Source organism: Cibotium barometz, chromosome 58 (genome assembly GCF_041138505.1).
Source record: "Cibotium barometz isolate CiBa-2024 chromosome 58, ASM4113850v1, whole genome shotgun sequence".
Taxonomy (NCBI): Eukaryota; Viridiplantae; Streptophyta; class Polypodiopsida; order Cyatheales; family Cibotiaceae; genus Cibotium; species Cibotium barometz.
In genome coordinates this window covers 40,311,507-40,329,362 of record NC_141103.1, presented here as the reverse complement: position 1 = coordinate 40,329,362, position 17,856 = coordinate 40,311,507, and the positions used below count along the sequence as shown (strand labels likewise).

At 48.2% G+C, this 17,856-nt stretch overlaps 1 protein-coding gene across 1 annotated transcript in view; it reads left to right on the top strand.

Annotated features, from left to right (window-relative positions):
* The window catches only part of LOC147606274 (RNA helicase, ATP-dependent, SK12/DOB1 protein), a 225,069-nt gene that overhangs the window by 117,207 nt on the left and 90,006 nt on the right, over positions 1-17,856 (top strand). Inside the window, exons 11-13 of the mRNA XM_086792575.1 lie at positions 7,799-7,909; positions 9,629-9,696; positions 10,894-11,254. Of these exons, the coding sequence (XP_086648701.1) occupies positions 7,799-7,909; positions 9,629-9,696; positions 10,894-11,254 (540 nt within the window). The remainder of the gene's footprint in view (positions 1-7,798; positions 7,910-9,628; positions 9,697-10,893; positions 11,255-17,856) is intronic.

Sequence of the window (17,856 nt, the reverse complement as noted above, 5' to 3'; positions counted from 1 at the left end):
GGTTGAAATGGAAGCCCTAGAGGCTATTGTCAAGGACCATACAGTGGAGGAAGGGGAACTGAATTATGAGGAGGGTCTAAGCACAGACTTGCAGCAGCTGAAGGCTATGAGTGATAAGTTGTGGGAAGAACTGCAGACCACCAAGAAAGATTGGGTGGAGGTCGTGAAGAAGCGCAAACTCCCACAGAGCAACATGAGACTCTTGAGGAGGAGAAATGCAGGAAGGATAGGGCCCTCCATGTGCGAGTGCGGGGGTTAGAGGTGGGGGCTTCCCCCAAGGTAGATGCCATGATGCTTTGCTAGATGCTAGGAGTGAATAGGATCACGTTCTCCACCCCCCCCCCCCCCCCCCCCCCCCTCCTTTGCAGATACATGGAGGGCAGGCAAGGATTGACACGAGAGCGGTCCCTCGTCATCAGATTCCTTGATGCCATCAACAGACAGGCTTCCCTCAAGGGCACACAGGTGTACACGGGGAATGATGTCACCCCAACACAGGTGGCACACTAGCGTGAGGCGATGGTGACAGTTCATCAGGCCCGTTGAGCGGGCAAGTGGGCTATCTATGGAGATGGTAGGTGATTATCACTGAGTGCTGTCCCAAATAGGAATGCGGGGTCTATGAGACCAAACACCTAAGGTTAGCAGTATGGAACTGCAATGGCACCCTGTTGTTTAATCTAGGACGTTTGAGTGAGATTCTCCGCGATCAGTGGGGGAAGCTGCAGGGTGGATTTGACCACATGCGGAAGCGGTGGAAGCTGTCTTGACGCCATGGAGGCCTAGCCCTTTTTCCACAGATAGAGGTGGTGACCCCACTTGGCACTACAAACCACCTGTGTGGTTGTTCCCCCCCCCCCCCCCCCCCCCCCCCCCCCCCCCCTTTATATGAGATAGCCTTCTCCTCATAGAGTGGCCAGCCGAAGGAGAAGCGCCTTTTTCCCCTCTTTCGATTTCTTGGTTCCCGCCCTATGCATGAGGCGAGTTTGTATCTAGCCCTTCGTGGTTGGTTTTTTCAGTAGCGAATAGAAGGATCTTTTCCCTGAAAAAAGAACACCATCACCCCCTTCTTCAAAGCCGGAGATCCACTAGATCCTAATAATAAAAGGATGATCATGATTACCCACACATTGGCCAAACTCTATGGATTGGTACTGGAGGGGGAACCTAGTTCATTTGTAGAGAGATTGAGAGAGGGATGTAGAGCCTGAGGACGGCCAGGCTTTCGGAGGAGCTACTCTACCCTAGACCACATCTTCAACCTCTGTGCCATCATCGAGGAGGGTAGAGCATGACATTAGAGGATTTATTGCTGCTTTGTGGATTTCCACAAAGCTTTTGATACTGTACCCCGAGCCCACCTCCTACACCGTCTATAGAAGATAGGACTCCCATATGACATGGTTTGGAGCAGCATCGCCTTCTATGAGTCCGTCACCAAACGAGTGAGAGCCCCAAGAGATACATCGCAGGAGATTTCCAGCACTATTGGGGTGAAACAGGGCTGCCTTGTTTTATGTTGACGAGTGGGCTTGCAGCCGTGGAGGCATGGTTGCTATTCTGGCAGGCACTACATTTTCAGATCATGCCCTAGTTATTCTGTCCCTAGAGGACCCATGGAGGCATGATAGACATGTGAGGTCCAGGATTCTAGACAGCCTCATTCAAGACCCCGAGATTTGTAGCCGGATTGAGCAGATATGGGCGGGTCTAGACTTTTCCTCAGGATTTGCAGCGTGCACTTTGGATGAGGGCCTTGGGGAGGTCAATATTTTCTTACAGGAGGCAACCCAGAGGAGATTGGAGGGATTTCGGGAACTGGAGAGGGGTCTGAGGAGGGGCCTAGCCTCTTTACAACGTCTTCAGGAGAGTTCCCCGGACAGCCCGTGGATTGAGAGGCAGATCACAGCTGCCCTCATGGAGATTCGGTCCATTGAGGAGAGGAGGGTGGAGTATAGATACCATGCCAGGGCCTCATTCTGGACTCAGGCTGGTGACAGAGTTACTAGAGATTTCTTTGAGATAGCCGGCCCTCACAGGAGGAGAGACGGTATTCGCAGGCTACGTGGTGAGGATGGAGTTACTGTTTCCGATCCCCCACAGGTGAGAGCCATCGCCACGGATTTCTTCCGGTCTCTTCTCACTGGTGCCCCATTATCCCCCCATGTGATGGATGTGCACAAGAGAGTTTGGAGACACACGAGAGAGGTGGTTCCCCCCTCCCTTCGGTCTTTCTTATTGACCCCTTTCACTACAGAGGAGCTGGTGGAGGCGGTGAAGGCATTACCTAGGGGCAAATGCCGTGGGGCGGACGGGCTTCTTGCTTCTTTCTTTCTTTGCCATTGGGACCACATGGAAGGTGGCCTTCGCGCTGCCTTCAATGAGATTATGCTCACAGGTGCCATGCCAGAGAGGCTCACAGAGGGCTTGATACATTTGATTCCCAAGGAGGGTGGTGATAGATTGGAGATCCGGCAGTGGAGACCCATCACCCTTCTAGGGACGGCCTACAAGATTTTGGCCAAGGCCATCAGCAGCAAGCGACTTCAGCCGTCCCTCCCAGACTTGATCCATGACACTCAGACTGGTTTTGTTCAGGATTGAAGTATTCTGGACAACATCTTTACCTTTTGGGAGGCGACAGCTTCAGTCAGGATGCGACAGCAGGACCTCATTGTGCTACTCCTTGACTTTGAGAAAGCTTATGATAGGGTGGATTGGAGCTTTCTTGAGGGCACTATGAGCCGGATGGGATTCCCCATGGAGTGGATTCGCGCAGTCTTAGGACTTTATTCAGCATCTCACAGCCAGGTTCTCATTCAGGGAGCCTGAGGCGATAGATTCCCCCTTTCCCGCTCGGTTCGACAAGGCTGTCCTCTGGCACCGTACCTCTTTCTATTTGTCGCCGAGGCCATGAGTAGTTTTCTCTCCGCCTAGGAGACCGGACTTTGGGGATTGTCCTTCCCCTCTGCACGCAGGAGGAGCTGCTGGACTCAGAGTTTGTAGACGACATAGTAGCCTACCTTGCTGGAGATGTTGGGAATCTTCAGAGATTCGCGGAGGCGATAGAGATTTTGATTTGTGCATCAGGAGCACAGATCAACTGGCACAAGTCGTGTGGTTTTTGGGTAGGCTCAGCACCCACCTCGACTTGGCGACCGTTTGAGGCTTTCCAGTAGATCTCGAGGGGCACTCCAATCCGATACTTTGGCTGCCAGGTTGGCATTGATATCTCTCCCGAGCAGCACCTCGCTCCACTTCTTCTAAGTATTCGGAAGAAGCTTCTATATTGGAGCTCAACGAGGCTATCCCTTGCAGGTAGAGTGGTGGTGGCGAACCAAGTACTGCTTGCCACCATGTGGTACATCACCTCGTGCTGGGCCTTTTCTCGGGCTTGTATTGGCCAGGTACAGCATTTGATCTGGAACTTCTTGTGGGCCGGAAGTGATGGGAGGCTAGCCAGGGCCAAGGTGGCATGGAGAGTGATCATTTAGCCACGTAGCAGAGGGGGGCTAGGTCTCATTGATCCAGCTATACAGAGTCGTGCCCTGTTGGGCAAGTTGATTGTCGGAGGACTTCAACCCGGTGGTGAGCCTTGGAAGGATTTCCTCTTGGCCCAGATTTCAGCCTGCACTCCGAGCCTTGGAGGCCCGTGACCGCAGAGCACTAGATGGATCTTCACAGAGATGTGAGCCCGTTGTTTTACTAGTGCCTTTGAGGACAGATTTGCAGCCAGTCTACTTCGTGCTTGGGATCATCTCAGGCCAGCCCTCAGAAAGTTGTTCCAGTGGCCTCAGAGGAGCAGCTTCGGCAGCCTTTGATCTGGAACCTCTTGATCTGTTTACCCAGTGGCCACATGCTAGGGGCCCGACCGCTCATATCCTGGGATGCCTTGAGCATGGGACTAGCTAGGTCTCTTGGAGATTGGGTTGCACACAGGCAGTTACCTTAGGAGGAGCAGGAGAGAGGCCTGACAAGGATCCGGGGTAGAGACATGCTCAGCATCGACATTGACTGAGCTACTCCTCCGGAGTGGCTGACTCCTATTCCAGACCCGACCCCACCGATATGGCTAGGCGTGTTCACCAGACACGATATTCTCGTGGCGGTCTAATGGAGCAGATGAGGACAGTTGTCTGCTCACTTTTTCCATTGGATTACATGGTAGATTAGAGAGATTAGAGCACCCCTTGGAGGATTCAGAGGCTGCACCTTTAGAGGGTGAGGGTGATTGGTTTTCGAGCATGTGCATGGCACATAAATCCAGCACCAGCCAAGGTGGCCAGGGAGAGATTTTGGCGGTTATGGATTTGGGAGTGCCGACCTCTCACGCGGTTGCAGTGGGACCTTGGAGAGTGGACGTGGCATGATCCCACAGATCGGGTAGAGACTCTGGATGCCCCTTTCTTTGCATATACTGCGAGGCTCGGTCGCAGGATCTAGATGTCAGAGATAGATGGCACACCGGTAACATCAGCACACTGGCAGTCTTAGGGCCTATCACAGCGCTTGCTTTTAGATTTCTGGAAGAGGCTTTGGGACATCTTTCGGCCGAGGAAGATCACTCTTCCTCTGGTTGACGGCACACAGGAGTCTGGCAGTGGGTACTTGGCTGGCAGTCGGATGGCGGCCAGCAGCTTGCCCGAGGTGCGGCCACCCCCAGGAGTCTCAGCGACATTGCCTTTGGGATTGCCCGAAGGCTGAATTGATTTGGCAGTGGATTCTCTGCATCTTTGCTATGGACAGGGCATCGACCCGGAGTATCACTTGGGGTACTGTAGGAGGCCATGCCCTTGAGGTCTCCCACCATCGTATTGCAGTAGTACCAGCCCCACCTGCCATCGAGGGTACCCACACCCTGCCGGTTGAGACGACCATCAGGAGCATATCGATCGACATCATTCACACCTCCGTGGTCAGTGGGGGAAGCTGCAGGGAGGTTCTGACCGCATGCAGAAGCGGTGGGAAGCCTTCTTGAGACTTTGGAGGCCTGGTCCTTTCCTCTCACAGATAGGCGGTGACCCCATTTGACACTACAGACCACCTGTGTGGTTGTTTCTCCCCCCTCCCCCCTTTATGAGATAGCCTTTTCTTCATAGAGCGGCCACCCGGAGGAGAAGTATCTCTCCCCCTTATGATCACTTGTTTCCCGCCCTTATATGAGGTGAGTTTGTATTTAGCCCTTCGTGATTGTACTTAGCCCTTTGTGGCTATTTTCTCTTTAACTAATTGAAGGATCTTTTTCCTTCACCATGCTTCCCCAGAGCTTACTTGATTGATAGTGCTTCCAGGCACATTTCCAGGAGCCTAGGACGAAGGGTTGGCTTTTTGACACCCTCGTTACACTAGCGGTGATCTATGCAGTAGCCTTCTGGGGGCCAGATTTATCTGATGAGGATTGGCAACGAGTTGAGAGCCCTTAGGTCATGTTCTCCCGTATAATCCGCAACAAACCATGAGTCCCGCACCAGATTATCTAGGCAAGTTTGTTGCAGCCGCAATTGTAGTGGATGCACTCTTCCAGACAGTCACATACCTCTATTGCATTGGTCACATGGAACTGGAGTCCTTGAGACAGCTAGCACTCGAGGGCCACCCTGGTGTATGGTATGTCTTAGTATCCACTCGGTTCTCAGTATATGGGCTCCGCATGGACCCCGTTCCAACCCTTCAGTACCATTTGGACTCCCCTTTGCTCTAGCTCTTTCATGAGGACACCAACCGGGTTATCCGATTAGATCTTCTCAGCCTCTGCACCCAGTGCACATGGATCGCACCTTTGAAGCTCCCAACAAAGATGCACTTCTATAGAGAGGACTTCCTCACGTTGAGTGAGGATGGACTCATCCAGCAGCGGGGCTACCTGAGTGTTCACATGTCCTATGCCATGCAAATAGTGATTGGTCACATACGGGTTTCATCGCATTGCCTTAGAGTGGAGACTGGTAGAGCAGAGCACATCTTTAGAGCCAGTAGCTCATGTGGAGACCGAGGGAGGAGAGGATCTGCTGATTATGCCACATAGAGGTTGAGACAAAGGAGCATTACATATGTCGCTGCCCAGTATATTATGAAGATCGGTGGGAGGTTTCACTTTCTGTTTCGTGAGGATTTGGTCCACTCTCCAGGATCATTGACTTCACGGACCAGCATTGCCTAGGGCTTTTCTTACTTGAGCTCCATAGACATAAGGACACTTTCTTGACAGAGCTTTGGTCCCAGCCACCCACTCGACCCCTCCCTCGCTAGCCAACCATCACTAGCTTTTCCGGGCCTAGGAGGTGGAGGACACTTTCTTGAGATAGCTTCGGACTTAGTCACCACCACGACCCCTCCCTCGCCAACCAATCATCACCAGCTTCTTCCGGACCTAGGAGGTGGAGGATACCCATATAGTGGATCGTGTGGACCCGTATTGGGCTGCTCCGGACGCACCTCGCCCGAGAGTAGTTACCTTGGACCGGGCCTTCTTATTCCAGCGCACCGGATGCCCCTACTCCCTCGGATGTCGGCCATGATCCCTCTATGAGTTCCATATCGAGGACTTGCTCCATTGCCATCGAGCTACCTTTCCACGTGATGTAGCGGAGGGAGACTTCTCGGCCATACTCATTAGCCCCATGCTTGATATGTTTGAGAGTGGTAGATGATCTATTGGGGGCTGATGCTCCTCTCATGTTCCATGTTCCTGGTATTCCATGGACAGTTTTGTAGCACCCCAATGAGATAGCTTTGTTTTGTTTCTATTTTATTTTCTGTTCCATGATGAGATATGCCATGGACATTATTGTATCACTCTGGTGTCATAGGCCCATTGGGTCTTTAGTAGACACGTAATATATCTTTCTTTCTTTCCTTCTCGAGCTGCAGGCTTTCCTAGTACCATGTAAATCAACAATTGTCGTGCAAATCTTTTTCGGGGAGAATATATGTTTCTTATAGATAAAAGATGTGCAAATGCATGGTAGCAAATTACAGGCTCTATTGTGTAAAAGTGATAGGGGAGATGAGTGCTTTCTTCAAGGCTGGACCCTCTAGCAAGGAGACTACATCAAGACAGGAGGGGAAAGAGCCACACTGGGCCTGCAATGCCAAGAGATGGTTCCGTTGCCACGGGTGAGGAAGGGTCTGAGGCTCAAGTGTAGAGAAAAGCTGCTCTGCACAAAATAAATTTCCTCTCCAAAAAAAAGAGGAGGAGAGCTGCTCGGCACCCCGTAATGACCTGAGAGTTGCCTTTGAAGTGCTCTCAATGGCCATAGAGTTGTGAATGAGACGGATATTCTTTGTGGAGCGTTCTATAGTCTTGCTATATTGTGTGCTCCAAGTGCCCTTAATGTCGCGTTTACATTTCAAGTGTCAGATGCACAATGGGGAAAACAGTAAACGTACTTAGTCAATGGAACCTCTATGCATGTACATGTGTGAGGTTTTTGTAGTTGATTATATGATGCAATGGGTTGAAATTGATGCTGAAAATAGACACCTTTCTTCCACCACTTTCTGGTGGTGGTGTCCGAGATGCTTACTTTTTGCCAATAGAAAACATTCCTAATTCTTAAGTAAAGAACCTTACCTAGGTTTTAATAGGTTTCTGTATATCTTTTGATAGTAGAACATGTAGCTGATTCTTAAGTAAAGAATCTAGCTAACGCTTCCTTAAGTTTCTTCTCTCCCTGGAAATACTGCTATGAATTTGCGAAGTTATCCTAGCTTGTGGCAGTAAGTAGGCTTGCTTGGATTTCACACTTCATCAATGTTTAATCAGTATCAAGAGCGTTGTTGTGATGACGTTTGGCAGGTTATATTTGATGAGGTACACTATGTAAATGATGCTGAAAGAGGGGTGGTCTGGGAGGAGGTCATCATCATGTTGCCAGATCATGTGAACATGGTCCTTTTGTCAGCGACAGTAAGTATCACTTTCAGCTTATAAATTTAAGGTCAAATGGCATTCAGCTCAAAATATAGAAGGTAGAAAGTTTTTTTTGGCATGTTTGTTAATGGTCATGCCGTATTATTTATGCCATTTTACCCAAAAAAGTTTGTGTAAGGTTGACTTTATCAAAAGCACAAATAGGGTTCACGTTATGAACTGCAGTACTTTCATTAAAAAGTGTTTACATTGTTTAGGATGTACTCTGTTGTGAAAGAGCACAGGGCCATGTGAAATGTGTTAAGTTGTGATTTGCTCTCTTGCTTGAGGTGGTGGCTTGCAGTTGGTGTCCTTCAACTGTGTCCAGCAAGTTATGATTGTATTTCTGACTTATTACATTGGCACGTCTATTTTTGTTGCCTGTGTCATCTCTGGGCCAGCCATGACAAAGTTAAAAAAAAGGGTTTGCTTTTAGCCATAGTTGCATTCTGTACTTGTACTCATCCGTTCGGTACTTTCAATACATACCGCACCGGTACCGTGCTTTCCGTACCCGTACTTTTAAAAAAGTTTGAAGTGACTAGTCACTAATAACTACTTGTGAATACATGGTACGTAGGTTGATGTTTAGGAGCTCAAGCATTGCCAATAGTAGCATGGCAAGGAGAGCGACATAGGACATGATGAGGATGAGAAGATATACAGACAGCTTCATAGAGAGCTTGAGGGCATTGATAGACGAGTCACTCGAGCTTAGTCTCGAGCTCTCACGACCACTTCCCTCACTTCTTCAGCTTAGTAGAGTCGTCCTTTCACCTCTAAAGGCACCAGGGTGTATACTTGTGGTGCACATTTGAGAGGGGGAGTTGTGAGAGCGGTCCATAGAGGTGATCCAGAGCACTAGATGCAGACTCCTCTAGAGGAGACACCACCCTCTACCATTGTTGAGGAGATATCGAGTACTGAATCCTGATGTACCAAGTGATGAGGTGGAGCGGGAGCCGCTATATGATTTTGATGGGAATCTCCTCACAGATGGAGACTACTCATCATCCTCATCTTCAGGCTTGGATGATGATGACTGGGTGGTGACTCTTGAGACTTGATTTATTATCCAATGGTCTTGTGGTGATTGGTTGCTCTTACTAGTTAGTGGTTAGCATATCAGATTTACTTCAATAGTGACCACCGATTAGTCACATATTCAGCTTGTAGCTGTTAGCTGTTAGCTGCTTGCAGCTAGCCTTGTACTTTCATGGTTTATGATCAAACATGTATGATGTCATATCATTTTGTGATAGCCATATGGCTATTGGTGTTTGTACTAGGTTTCATATTTATCAGGACTTCATGTTGTATGCTCGCAGCTCATTTGACATTTATAGAGCATAGATGTTTGAATTTCAATTGTTTTTACGCAATTTTTTTATCGGTATTGCGAAATCATGAATGGTTTATAGTACATATTTTTTATTATATATATATATATAATTTTAAAAAAGTGAAAGTACTTAAAGTGCTTATCCCGATGTGTACTTTATGTATTCGTACGCATACCGTACCGTACCTAAAATACGCAACCACTATGCTTTTAGTTGGCTAGTTAGTCCTTGTACTAAGGTTTAACAAATGTTTCAGCGGATGTGATGTATTATAATTGCTATTTTTTGTCAAATGATTTTTGGAAACATTTAACCGTTGTTAGATTTTCAGGGGTTGAGCCGCTATCTAAGTCTTGTACGGTTGGTACTACAGGTACCAAACACGTTCGAGTTTGCAGATTGGATTGGACGCACTAAACAGAAAAAGATATTTGTGACTGGGTAACACACTAAGCATTGTTCTTTCTCTCTCTAGGCTTAGACTTGGCTCTTTCTCCTGTAGAATATATGCATATCTTTTTGCCAACCTTATATGCTTTTCAAAATATTCTTCTATTTGGCAGAAGACAAGTACAGCAGATAAAATTGATTATGCACTAGGGCTCCCTCCATGGCTGACCACTTATGGGGGGGACTAAAGCAACAATCGGGGCATGCAGCATCATCCATGCTCAACTGGTGAGGTAGTCAAGAAAAAGCCCAATCTTCACATGTGCATGAAAGTTTCCCTGCACTCATGTGCAGTGCAAGAACCCTCTCATCTGCCATGGAGCATGTGAATATGATCTGTCCATCTGAAGCTAAGAGTTTCCACTAGGGGTTCCTCTCAATAGCCTTCCTGTGCAAGTGGTGCCCCAGATATGCCAAACAGTGAGGTCGCTGTGATCATATGCTACCGATTTCCACAGTGTAGGGCCTGGCTGGCTGCTACTCTGATAATCTGATGAAGTTCATGGCTGCAGTATGAGGCCAATGCTGTCCTTTTCATAGCATAGGATGGTGCCATGCCCATTACCTTGACTATCACCCCAAAGGTGACGAAGCTAATGTGGGGGCGGCCCTATGTTAACAACCATGCAATCTCCCTCATATGTGGTAGTAGTCCCAAAAATAATGACTCTGGGACTTCCATGGTACTCCACCTTGTTGAGAAGTAGCAGATATACCCATGTTAGTAAACCTGCAAGGCCATTATGAGCTATCAGTCGAGGAAGAGGGGAACATTGTAGGGCTAAAACCTACTGCTCCGGAGGCGAAAAGTCAGTTGTAAATGCTGTCAAATACAGGAGCATTCAACGATATACATCCCCAACAAGGGCATGCACACTACAGGCTCTAGAATCTCTTTTATGTTTTTGATGCCCAGGGAGATCCCCCCCGGGCCCCCCCCCCCCCCCCCCCCCCCCCCCCGCACGCACACACACACACACAAAAAAAAAAGGGTATGCAGTTTTTAGCGTATGTAACTTGTCAATATTTTAACTTTGTCTAGATTGCATGTTATACTCGACTTGTTTTTCATCTCCTGTCTTCTTCCACGATCCTAGCGTCATTGTTTGTGGTTTGCTTTTCTAAATTTTGACATCCAAGCAACGTGGTAAGTTTCACATGCAGATTGATGTTTTTTGTTGATTTCAGAACAAGTCGAAGACCAGTACCTCTGGAGCATTGTCTATATTACTCTGGTGAACTGTACAGGATATGTGACAATGATAATTTCTTGCCCCAGGGAGTCAAGGACGCAAGGGATGCTTTTAATTCAAAGAACACTCCAAAAGTGGGAGCCAGTCCAGGACAAGTTGGAGCTTCAATGATAGCAGGCCGTGGAGGTCCTGGAGGCCGTGGATGGACTAGTGGAAAAGGGACTCCAGGGCAAAAAGGTTCAGGTCAATTGGGGACGGCTCCTTTTGTGCAGAGGGGTGGCAGTGGAGGATGGAAATCAGAAACATCTCAGTGGTACTCACTAGTCAAGAATTTATCAAAGAGAGGACTTCTACCTGTAAGTTATTGTTCATGCACAAACTCAACTCATTATTGAATGTGTGGTAGCAGGGTGTAGTCTTGTTTTCTTCCCCCCTTTTTTTCTCCACTCACTTCTGGGACTATCTGTCTCTTCACTGATTCAAATTGGGTTTCTCCTTCACCTCAGCCCATGTATTTTTCTGCTATATGGCTCTATCCTTAGCTCTCATAAAAAAAATTGTGGTAGGCATAGTGCAAGTGTGTGAATGACTTTTGGAGATTTGGTGCTGGAGACCCATCAACCTCCTCGGGACCGCCTACAAGGCCATCCGTCGGAGACTTCAGCCCTTTCTTCCCGACTTGATTCATGATACTCAGACAGGATCATTGTAGCATTCTGGACAACATCTTCACTTTCTGGGAGGCGACAACTTCGGTCAGGATGTGATAGATCTTATTGTGTTCCTTCTGGATCTCGAGAAAGCCTATGAAAGAGTTGATTGGGGCTTTCTGGAGGGGACGATGTGCTGGACGGGATTTTCGGAGGAGTGGATCCTTGGTGTTTCTGGACTTTACTCCACCTCTCACAGTCAGGTTCTCATTCAGGGAGCGAGAGGTGACAATTTTCCCTTTTCTCGGTCGGTCCGGCAAGGCTGCCCTGTAGCACCCTATCTCTTTCTATTTGTTGCCGAGGCCATGAGCAGTTTTCTCTCAGCTCAGGAGACTAGGCTGCAGGGATTGCGTCTCCCCATCCGACTGGAGGAGCTTCTAGACTCAGCGTTCGCAGATGACCAAGCAGCATACTTATCAGGAGACGTGGGAAATCTTCAGAGATTTGCAATGGCGATAGAGAACTTCTGTCGCATCAGGAACATAGATCAACTGGCACAAGTCGTGTTGATTTTGGGTTGGCTCTTTGCCCGCCTTGACTTGGTGTCTAGTTGAGCCTTTGGAGTAGATCCCGAGGGGCACTTCATTTGGAAGAAGCTTCTATATTGGAGTTCAACGAGGCTTTCATTAGCTGGCTGAGTGGTGGTGGCGAACTAGGTTCTTCTTGCCACCATGTGGTATATTACTTCTTCTTGGGCTTTCTCACGGGCCTGGATTGGTCAGGTTCAGTGGTTGATCCACAACTTTCTGTGGGCTGGCAGTGACGGGAGGTCTGCTCCGGCCAAGGTGGCCCCTTGAGTGATCATGTAGTCACACCGCAGAGGGGGCTTGGGCATCATTGACCCTGCCATTTAGAGCTGTGCCCCTCTGGGCAAGCTGATTGTTAGAGGACTCCTTGCAGGCGGCGAGCCATGGAAGGATTTCCTCCTGGCCAGGATATCCGCCCGTACACCGAAGTCTGGGGGGCCCTTGTCCGCAGAGCACTAGATGGATCTTCATGGAGATGCAGGTTTGTGGCTTTAGCCCAGCTTCTAAGGACAGATTTACAGCCGCTTTAGTAGGAGCTTGGGACCACCTCAGGCCGGCCCTTTAGCAGTCTGTTCTGGAAGCCTCCGAGGAGCGTCTTGGACAGCCCTTGATTTTTGGAATCCCTTGATCCATTTACCTAGTGGTCACATGCCAAGGGCTCGGCCTCATGTATCTTGGGGAGCTTTGAGACCCTGCCAGGTCATTGGCTTGCATTCAGACAACTTCCCCCAGTGGCTCATGAGAGAGGCCTCATGTATCTTGGGGAGCTTTGAGACCCTGCCAGGTCATTGGCTTGCATTCAGACAACTTCCCCCAGTGGCTCATGAGAGAGGCCTGACTGGGATCCGGCTCAACCTCGACATCGACTTGACCATTCCTCCAGAGTGGTTGACCCCGATTCTTGACCCTATTCCCCCGCAGTGGGGTTGGGAGTGTTTACTAAGCATGATATTCTCTTGGTAGTTCATGGCGCAGATGAGAGCTCCACTTTGCTCACTTTTTCGATTGGATCTCATGGTAGATTAGTGAGATCATAGCCCCCCTTAGAGGACTTCATGGGATGCACATAATAGAGGGTGAGGGTGATCGGATTCCATGCATTGACCCACCACCGGCCAAGGTGGCCAGGGAGAGACTTTGGCATTTATGGATTTGGGAGAACTGGCCGATCATATGCCTCCAGTGGGACTTGGGGAAGTGGACTTGGTGTAATCTTGTAGACAGGAAGGAGACTCCGAGTACCCCATTTTTTGCATACACTGCACGGCCTGGCTCTAGGATCCAGATGCCTAAGGTCGAGGGCACTCCGGCAGCAATTGGAACTTGATAGACTCAGGGCCTCTCATCGCGCTCTCTGAGATTTCTAGAAGAGGCTCTTGGACATCTTTCGACCTCATAAGATCACTCTCTTTTTGTGGCTGCTGGCACATAGGAGTTTTGTTGTTGGCACATGGTTGGCCATTGGAGGCAGACCAAGAGCATGTTCGAGATGTGGCCATCCCTCAATGACGTTGCCTTTGGGATTGTCCGAAGGCACGTCAGGTTTGGCAACGGATTCTCCGCATCTTTGTTGGGTAGGAGGGAAGCTAGCCCACACACACACACACTTTTTTTGTTTGTTTGTAAAACCAGTTAAAATTGCATTATATCATAAATGTACAAAAGGGTTTGACATCAAGAGGATGTCTGAACCCTAGAACTTAAAAACAGCAGTAAAAAAGTTCTATGCAAGATCAGCGCAGTGCTCAAGAAAAGAGCCTATGCCCTATCCATCAGAAACAGTAAAAGAAAAGCTGAACACAAGAAACATCCAAAACTTCCTCATGCACGGCATCATATAAGGACTGCCGCAACGAGGCTCGGAAGAACTCATAAGGGTGCTGAAGGGGTGAATTCAGATATGCATGATTTTGCTGTAGCCAGAGGGTCCATAAGGCCCAGTATCTGATCCAATGGAAGAAAAGAGAATACTGTGACAAAGAAGCTGATAACCACACACACACACACACACACACACACACACACACACAACCTCAAGCACAGAGAAACGTGAGTGTTGGAAAAGATGTACTCAATAATTATATGAAATGAAAGTACAAGTGAGTACTAAAAATCCTAGGGCTAAGTGCCCAACACACATAAGTGTGTTCACACGGGGGAAAAACCTGTGTCCAGTCATAGGGAAAAAGTGCCTGTGAGTAAGCTAGGTTCACACCTGAACTAGCCGGGAGTGGACATGACCAACAAATCCCCCTCAAGTGAATCGTGTGAACGGGTAGTAGCAGGGTGATAAAGCTGTGAATGCTGCCCTGCACTATGCTCCACAGTAAGAGTGAACTGCAGTGCCAATGGAAAAAGCAAGCACTATATGACAGGGAAAAGGAGAATCCCCAATGCCATAGTGCTAATGCTAGAGCACAATAGTATATAAATGCATCACCAGAAATGCATGGCAAAGATCATGTGGACATCAATTGCATCAAATCAAGAGGCATCACATGATACCCCCCTGAAGGCAAGTACCAAATGCCAAGTTGAACTGCATGTAATCCACATCAATGCTCTGTAATTGCACCAGTGATAAGCATAAGAAGAGGTAGCAGATATACGCATGTGTAAAGGCAACAGGATCCAGACGTCATGCCTGTGAGACATGCAATGTAAGCTTTAAGAGTGAAACTCATCAATGGAGGATCTGATGAGGAAAAATCAGCAATGGTAGGGCTGATAAAAGTAAAAATTCAGCAATGGGAAAAGCTGAAAATGGGGGCTCGAGGCGGGCATCAGCCAATGCTATGAGAGGATAGGTAAACTCTCAGCGATGCCATGATCAGTGGCATGTATGGCAAGTGTAAAGATGCATGATCCCACAATGAATAATATACATGTGACATGTCAAAACCATGAGAGCAAGCCAACACTGGCCAAGTGTGTAGAAGGCACTCCCAGTAAACATCACGTGTGAGAAAGTGACAATGTCAACACTGTAGAAACAATCCCGCTGCAAGGGAAAACAACATAAAAGGCATCTCTAGCAGACATCACATAAGAGAAAGCGTCTAGCATAGACCAGCATAAGGGTCAACAAGCATAAATGACCATGAGGCATCACCAACTGCATGTGGCTAAGTAAAATCCCCCCCTGAAATGCATCTGCTAGACAATGCATACCATAGAGTACAGACTATAGAGCATAGTCATCAAAAGCAACGGCATCAGAAGACATCTCAGCAGGAGATGAAGATGTAAGGGTCAAGGCTGACACGTGTAGCCAAATTGGCATGATCTACACCTTTGGAAGAAGATGCCAGCTTCTTCTTTTTTTCACTCTCAATACGCTTCCTGCATTCCTCTATGGTGTGCCCTGTTTTCTTGCAATAGGTACAATGCTTTTTCTTTTCAGGCTTGTCCTCTGTCTTGGGAGGATCCGATGGGCTAGGTTTAGGCCCAGATCTATTCCCACGAAAGGGAGCAGCCATTGCTGACTCAGCAGACATCATGTTGTTCCCGTTGGAACGAGATTGCTCTTCTCATTCACTGAGCAAGAGAGTCACAAGGTGGTCAAAAGTGACCGCATTAGATGCATTGCCAGCCAACAACCGCAAATTGGTCCCAAATGTCTGATAAGAGTCATGCAAATTACGCAAAACTGTCTGAACAAGATAGCCATCTGTCAAGACCTCATCAATGTTAATGAGGTGCTCTCGTAGGTCTTTCACATGCGTAAGGTACTGATCGATAGAGTCACCTTCAAGCATGTGGTCAGTCTTAAGTTTGCCCCGAAGGTAAGCTACACGAGCCTCATTGCGACCTGAATACAACGCCGCCAAGGTATCGCAAGCACCCTTTGCAGTGGTGCAGGAAGACGAATGTGCAGAATGATATGCTTGCGGCACGAGAGAGCAATCAATGCATGGGCTTGAGCATCCCTAGTATCCCAAGTACGTTGCTGCTGAGTAGAAGGAAGACGAGGAGGTGGACTTGTAGGAGGGTGAGCGGGAATCACTTCACCTTTCGCTGGAGCAGAGGTGCAAGAGGACGCTCCTCAGTCCCATCCACATACAACCATACATTCTTGGCAACCAAAACATGACGCATCATATAAGCCGACATAGGGTAGTTATCCCCATTGAGCTTATTCTCTTGAGATAGCATTCCAAAGAGGTCATTATTATTGTTGGCCATGATAACACAACAAATCTGTCGCAAGTCACCACCAGTAGGCAATGCCCAGCGAAACCGTAAGAATGCGGGAGATAAATAGCAAGATAATCAATGGACTGAAAGGGAACCTCTCACCACGAGAAATACATATGCATGTTCCAAATCTGCAAGTGTACTGCACGATGATGCAAATATGTCAAAGTGTCCACAATGGCATACATATACTACAGCAAACCACAAATGTATACATGTGCCGTGAAAAACACGATCAGTTGACACCTGTAAAAGCTGCAAGTGCTCAAATGTTGGCAAATCAAAGGTAAATTGGTCGAATGCTCCAAAAATGGGCTCAATGTAGAAAAGCCATAATTTTTAGGCAGCCAATTAGACCAAATCTGAACTGGGTTTGCACCTGTAAATGTGCTAATGCGATTCTCACCTGTACCAAATGCTGTAATGCTCCAAAAAATTGGCGGAAATGTCCCGACGCCAACCAAATGTCCTTGTAATACCCAAAAAATTGGGGGAAATGCCCCAATGCCAACCAAATGTGCCTGTAATACTTAAAATTGCCTGCAAATAGTTCCAATTTTTGCAAAATAGTGTCAATTTTTGCAAAATCCCCAAAGTTCTAGTGCAATTATGCACCAAATCTGCTAAAATCAATGCCAATGTGTGCCAATGTTGCAATTGCAGGCTCAATGGTAAAAAGCCCCAAATTTCAACAGGCCATATGTGCAATTTCAGATCAGAAATTTGTAAATCCCTCAATTCTTGCAGATATGAGATTTGGAGTTGTTTGGGCAGATCTGGGATGCAGGTACTATCGAGCTATGAGGCGGCACACAGATCTGAGGCGGTGTAGGGTGTAGGTACAGACGTACGGCGGCGTAGATTTGTTACAGGCGACAGCGGCGATGCAGGGGTGGCGCAGATCTGAGGCAGGGTAGCGTAGCGTCGTATGGCGGCACAAGCGAAGGCGGCGATGGCGTCGACGAAAGGTAGGCGCAGATCTAGCGTAGGTGGCGCAGGGCGCCGTTATTGCAGGCGACAGCGGTGGCGGCCGTGCAAATTGGGTAGCGTAGAGGGTGGCGGGCGACGCTGGTACAGTCGACGCCGGTGCTTGTACGATCGCATGATGTGCAGATCTGACAGGTGGCGGCGGTACAGTATAGCGTACGGATAGCGCACAGCAGCGTACGGACGGACTGTTGCAGCAAGTACGGGTAGTACAGGTCGCCAATAGCAGGGACGAGAAAAACACAGCTGTTTAAAAAAAGTAAAAAAATAAGAGAGTGGCGTGTAAAGTGTGCAATAGGCTGAAGCACAAGGCTGAAGTGCAGCAGGTGGGTAAACCCTAACCCTAACCAGGCTCTGATACTAATGTTGGGTAGGAGGGAAGCTAGCCTGCACACACACACACACCACCAACCTCAAGCAGAGAGAAACGTGAGAGTGGTTGAAAAGATGTACTCAATAATGATATGAAATGAAAGTACAAGTGAGTACTCAAAAGCCTAGGGCTAAGTGCCCAACACACATAAGTGTGTTCACACG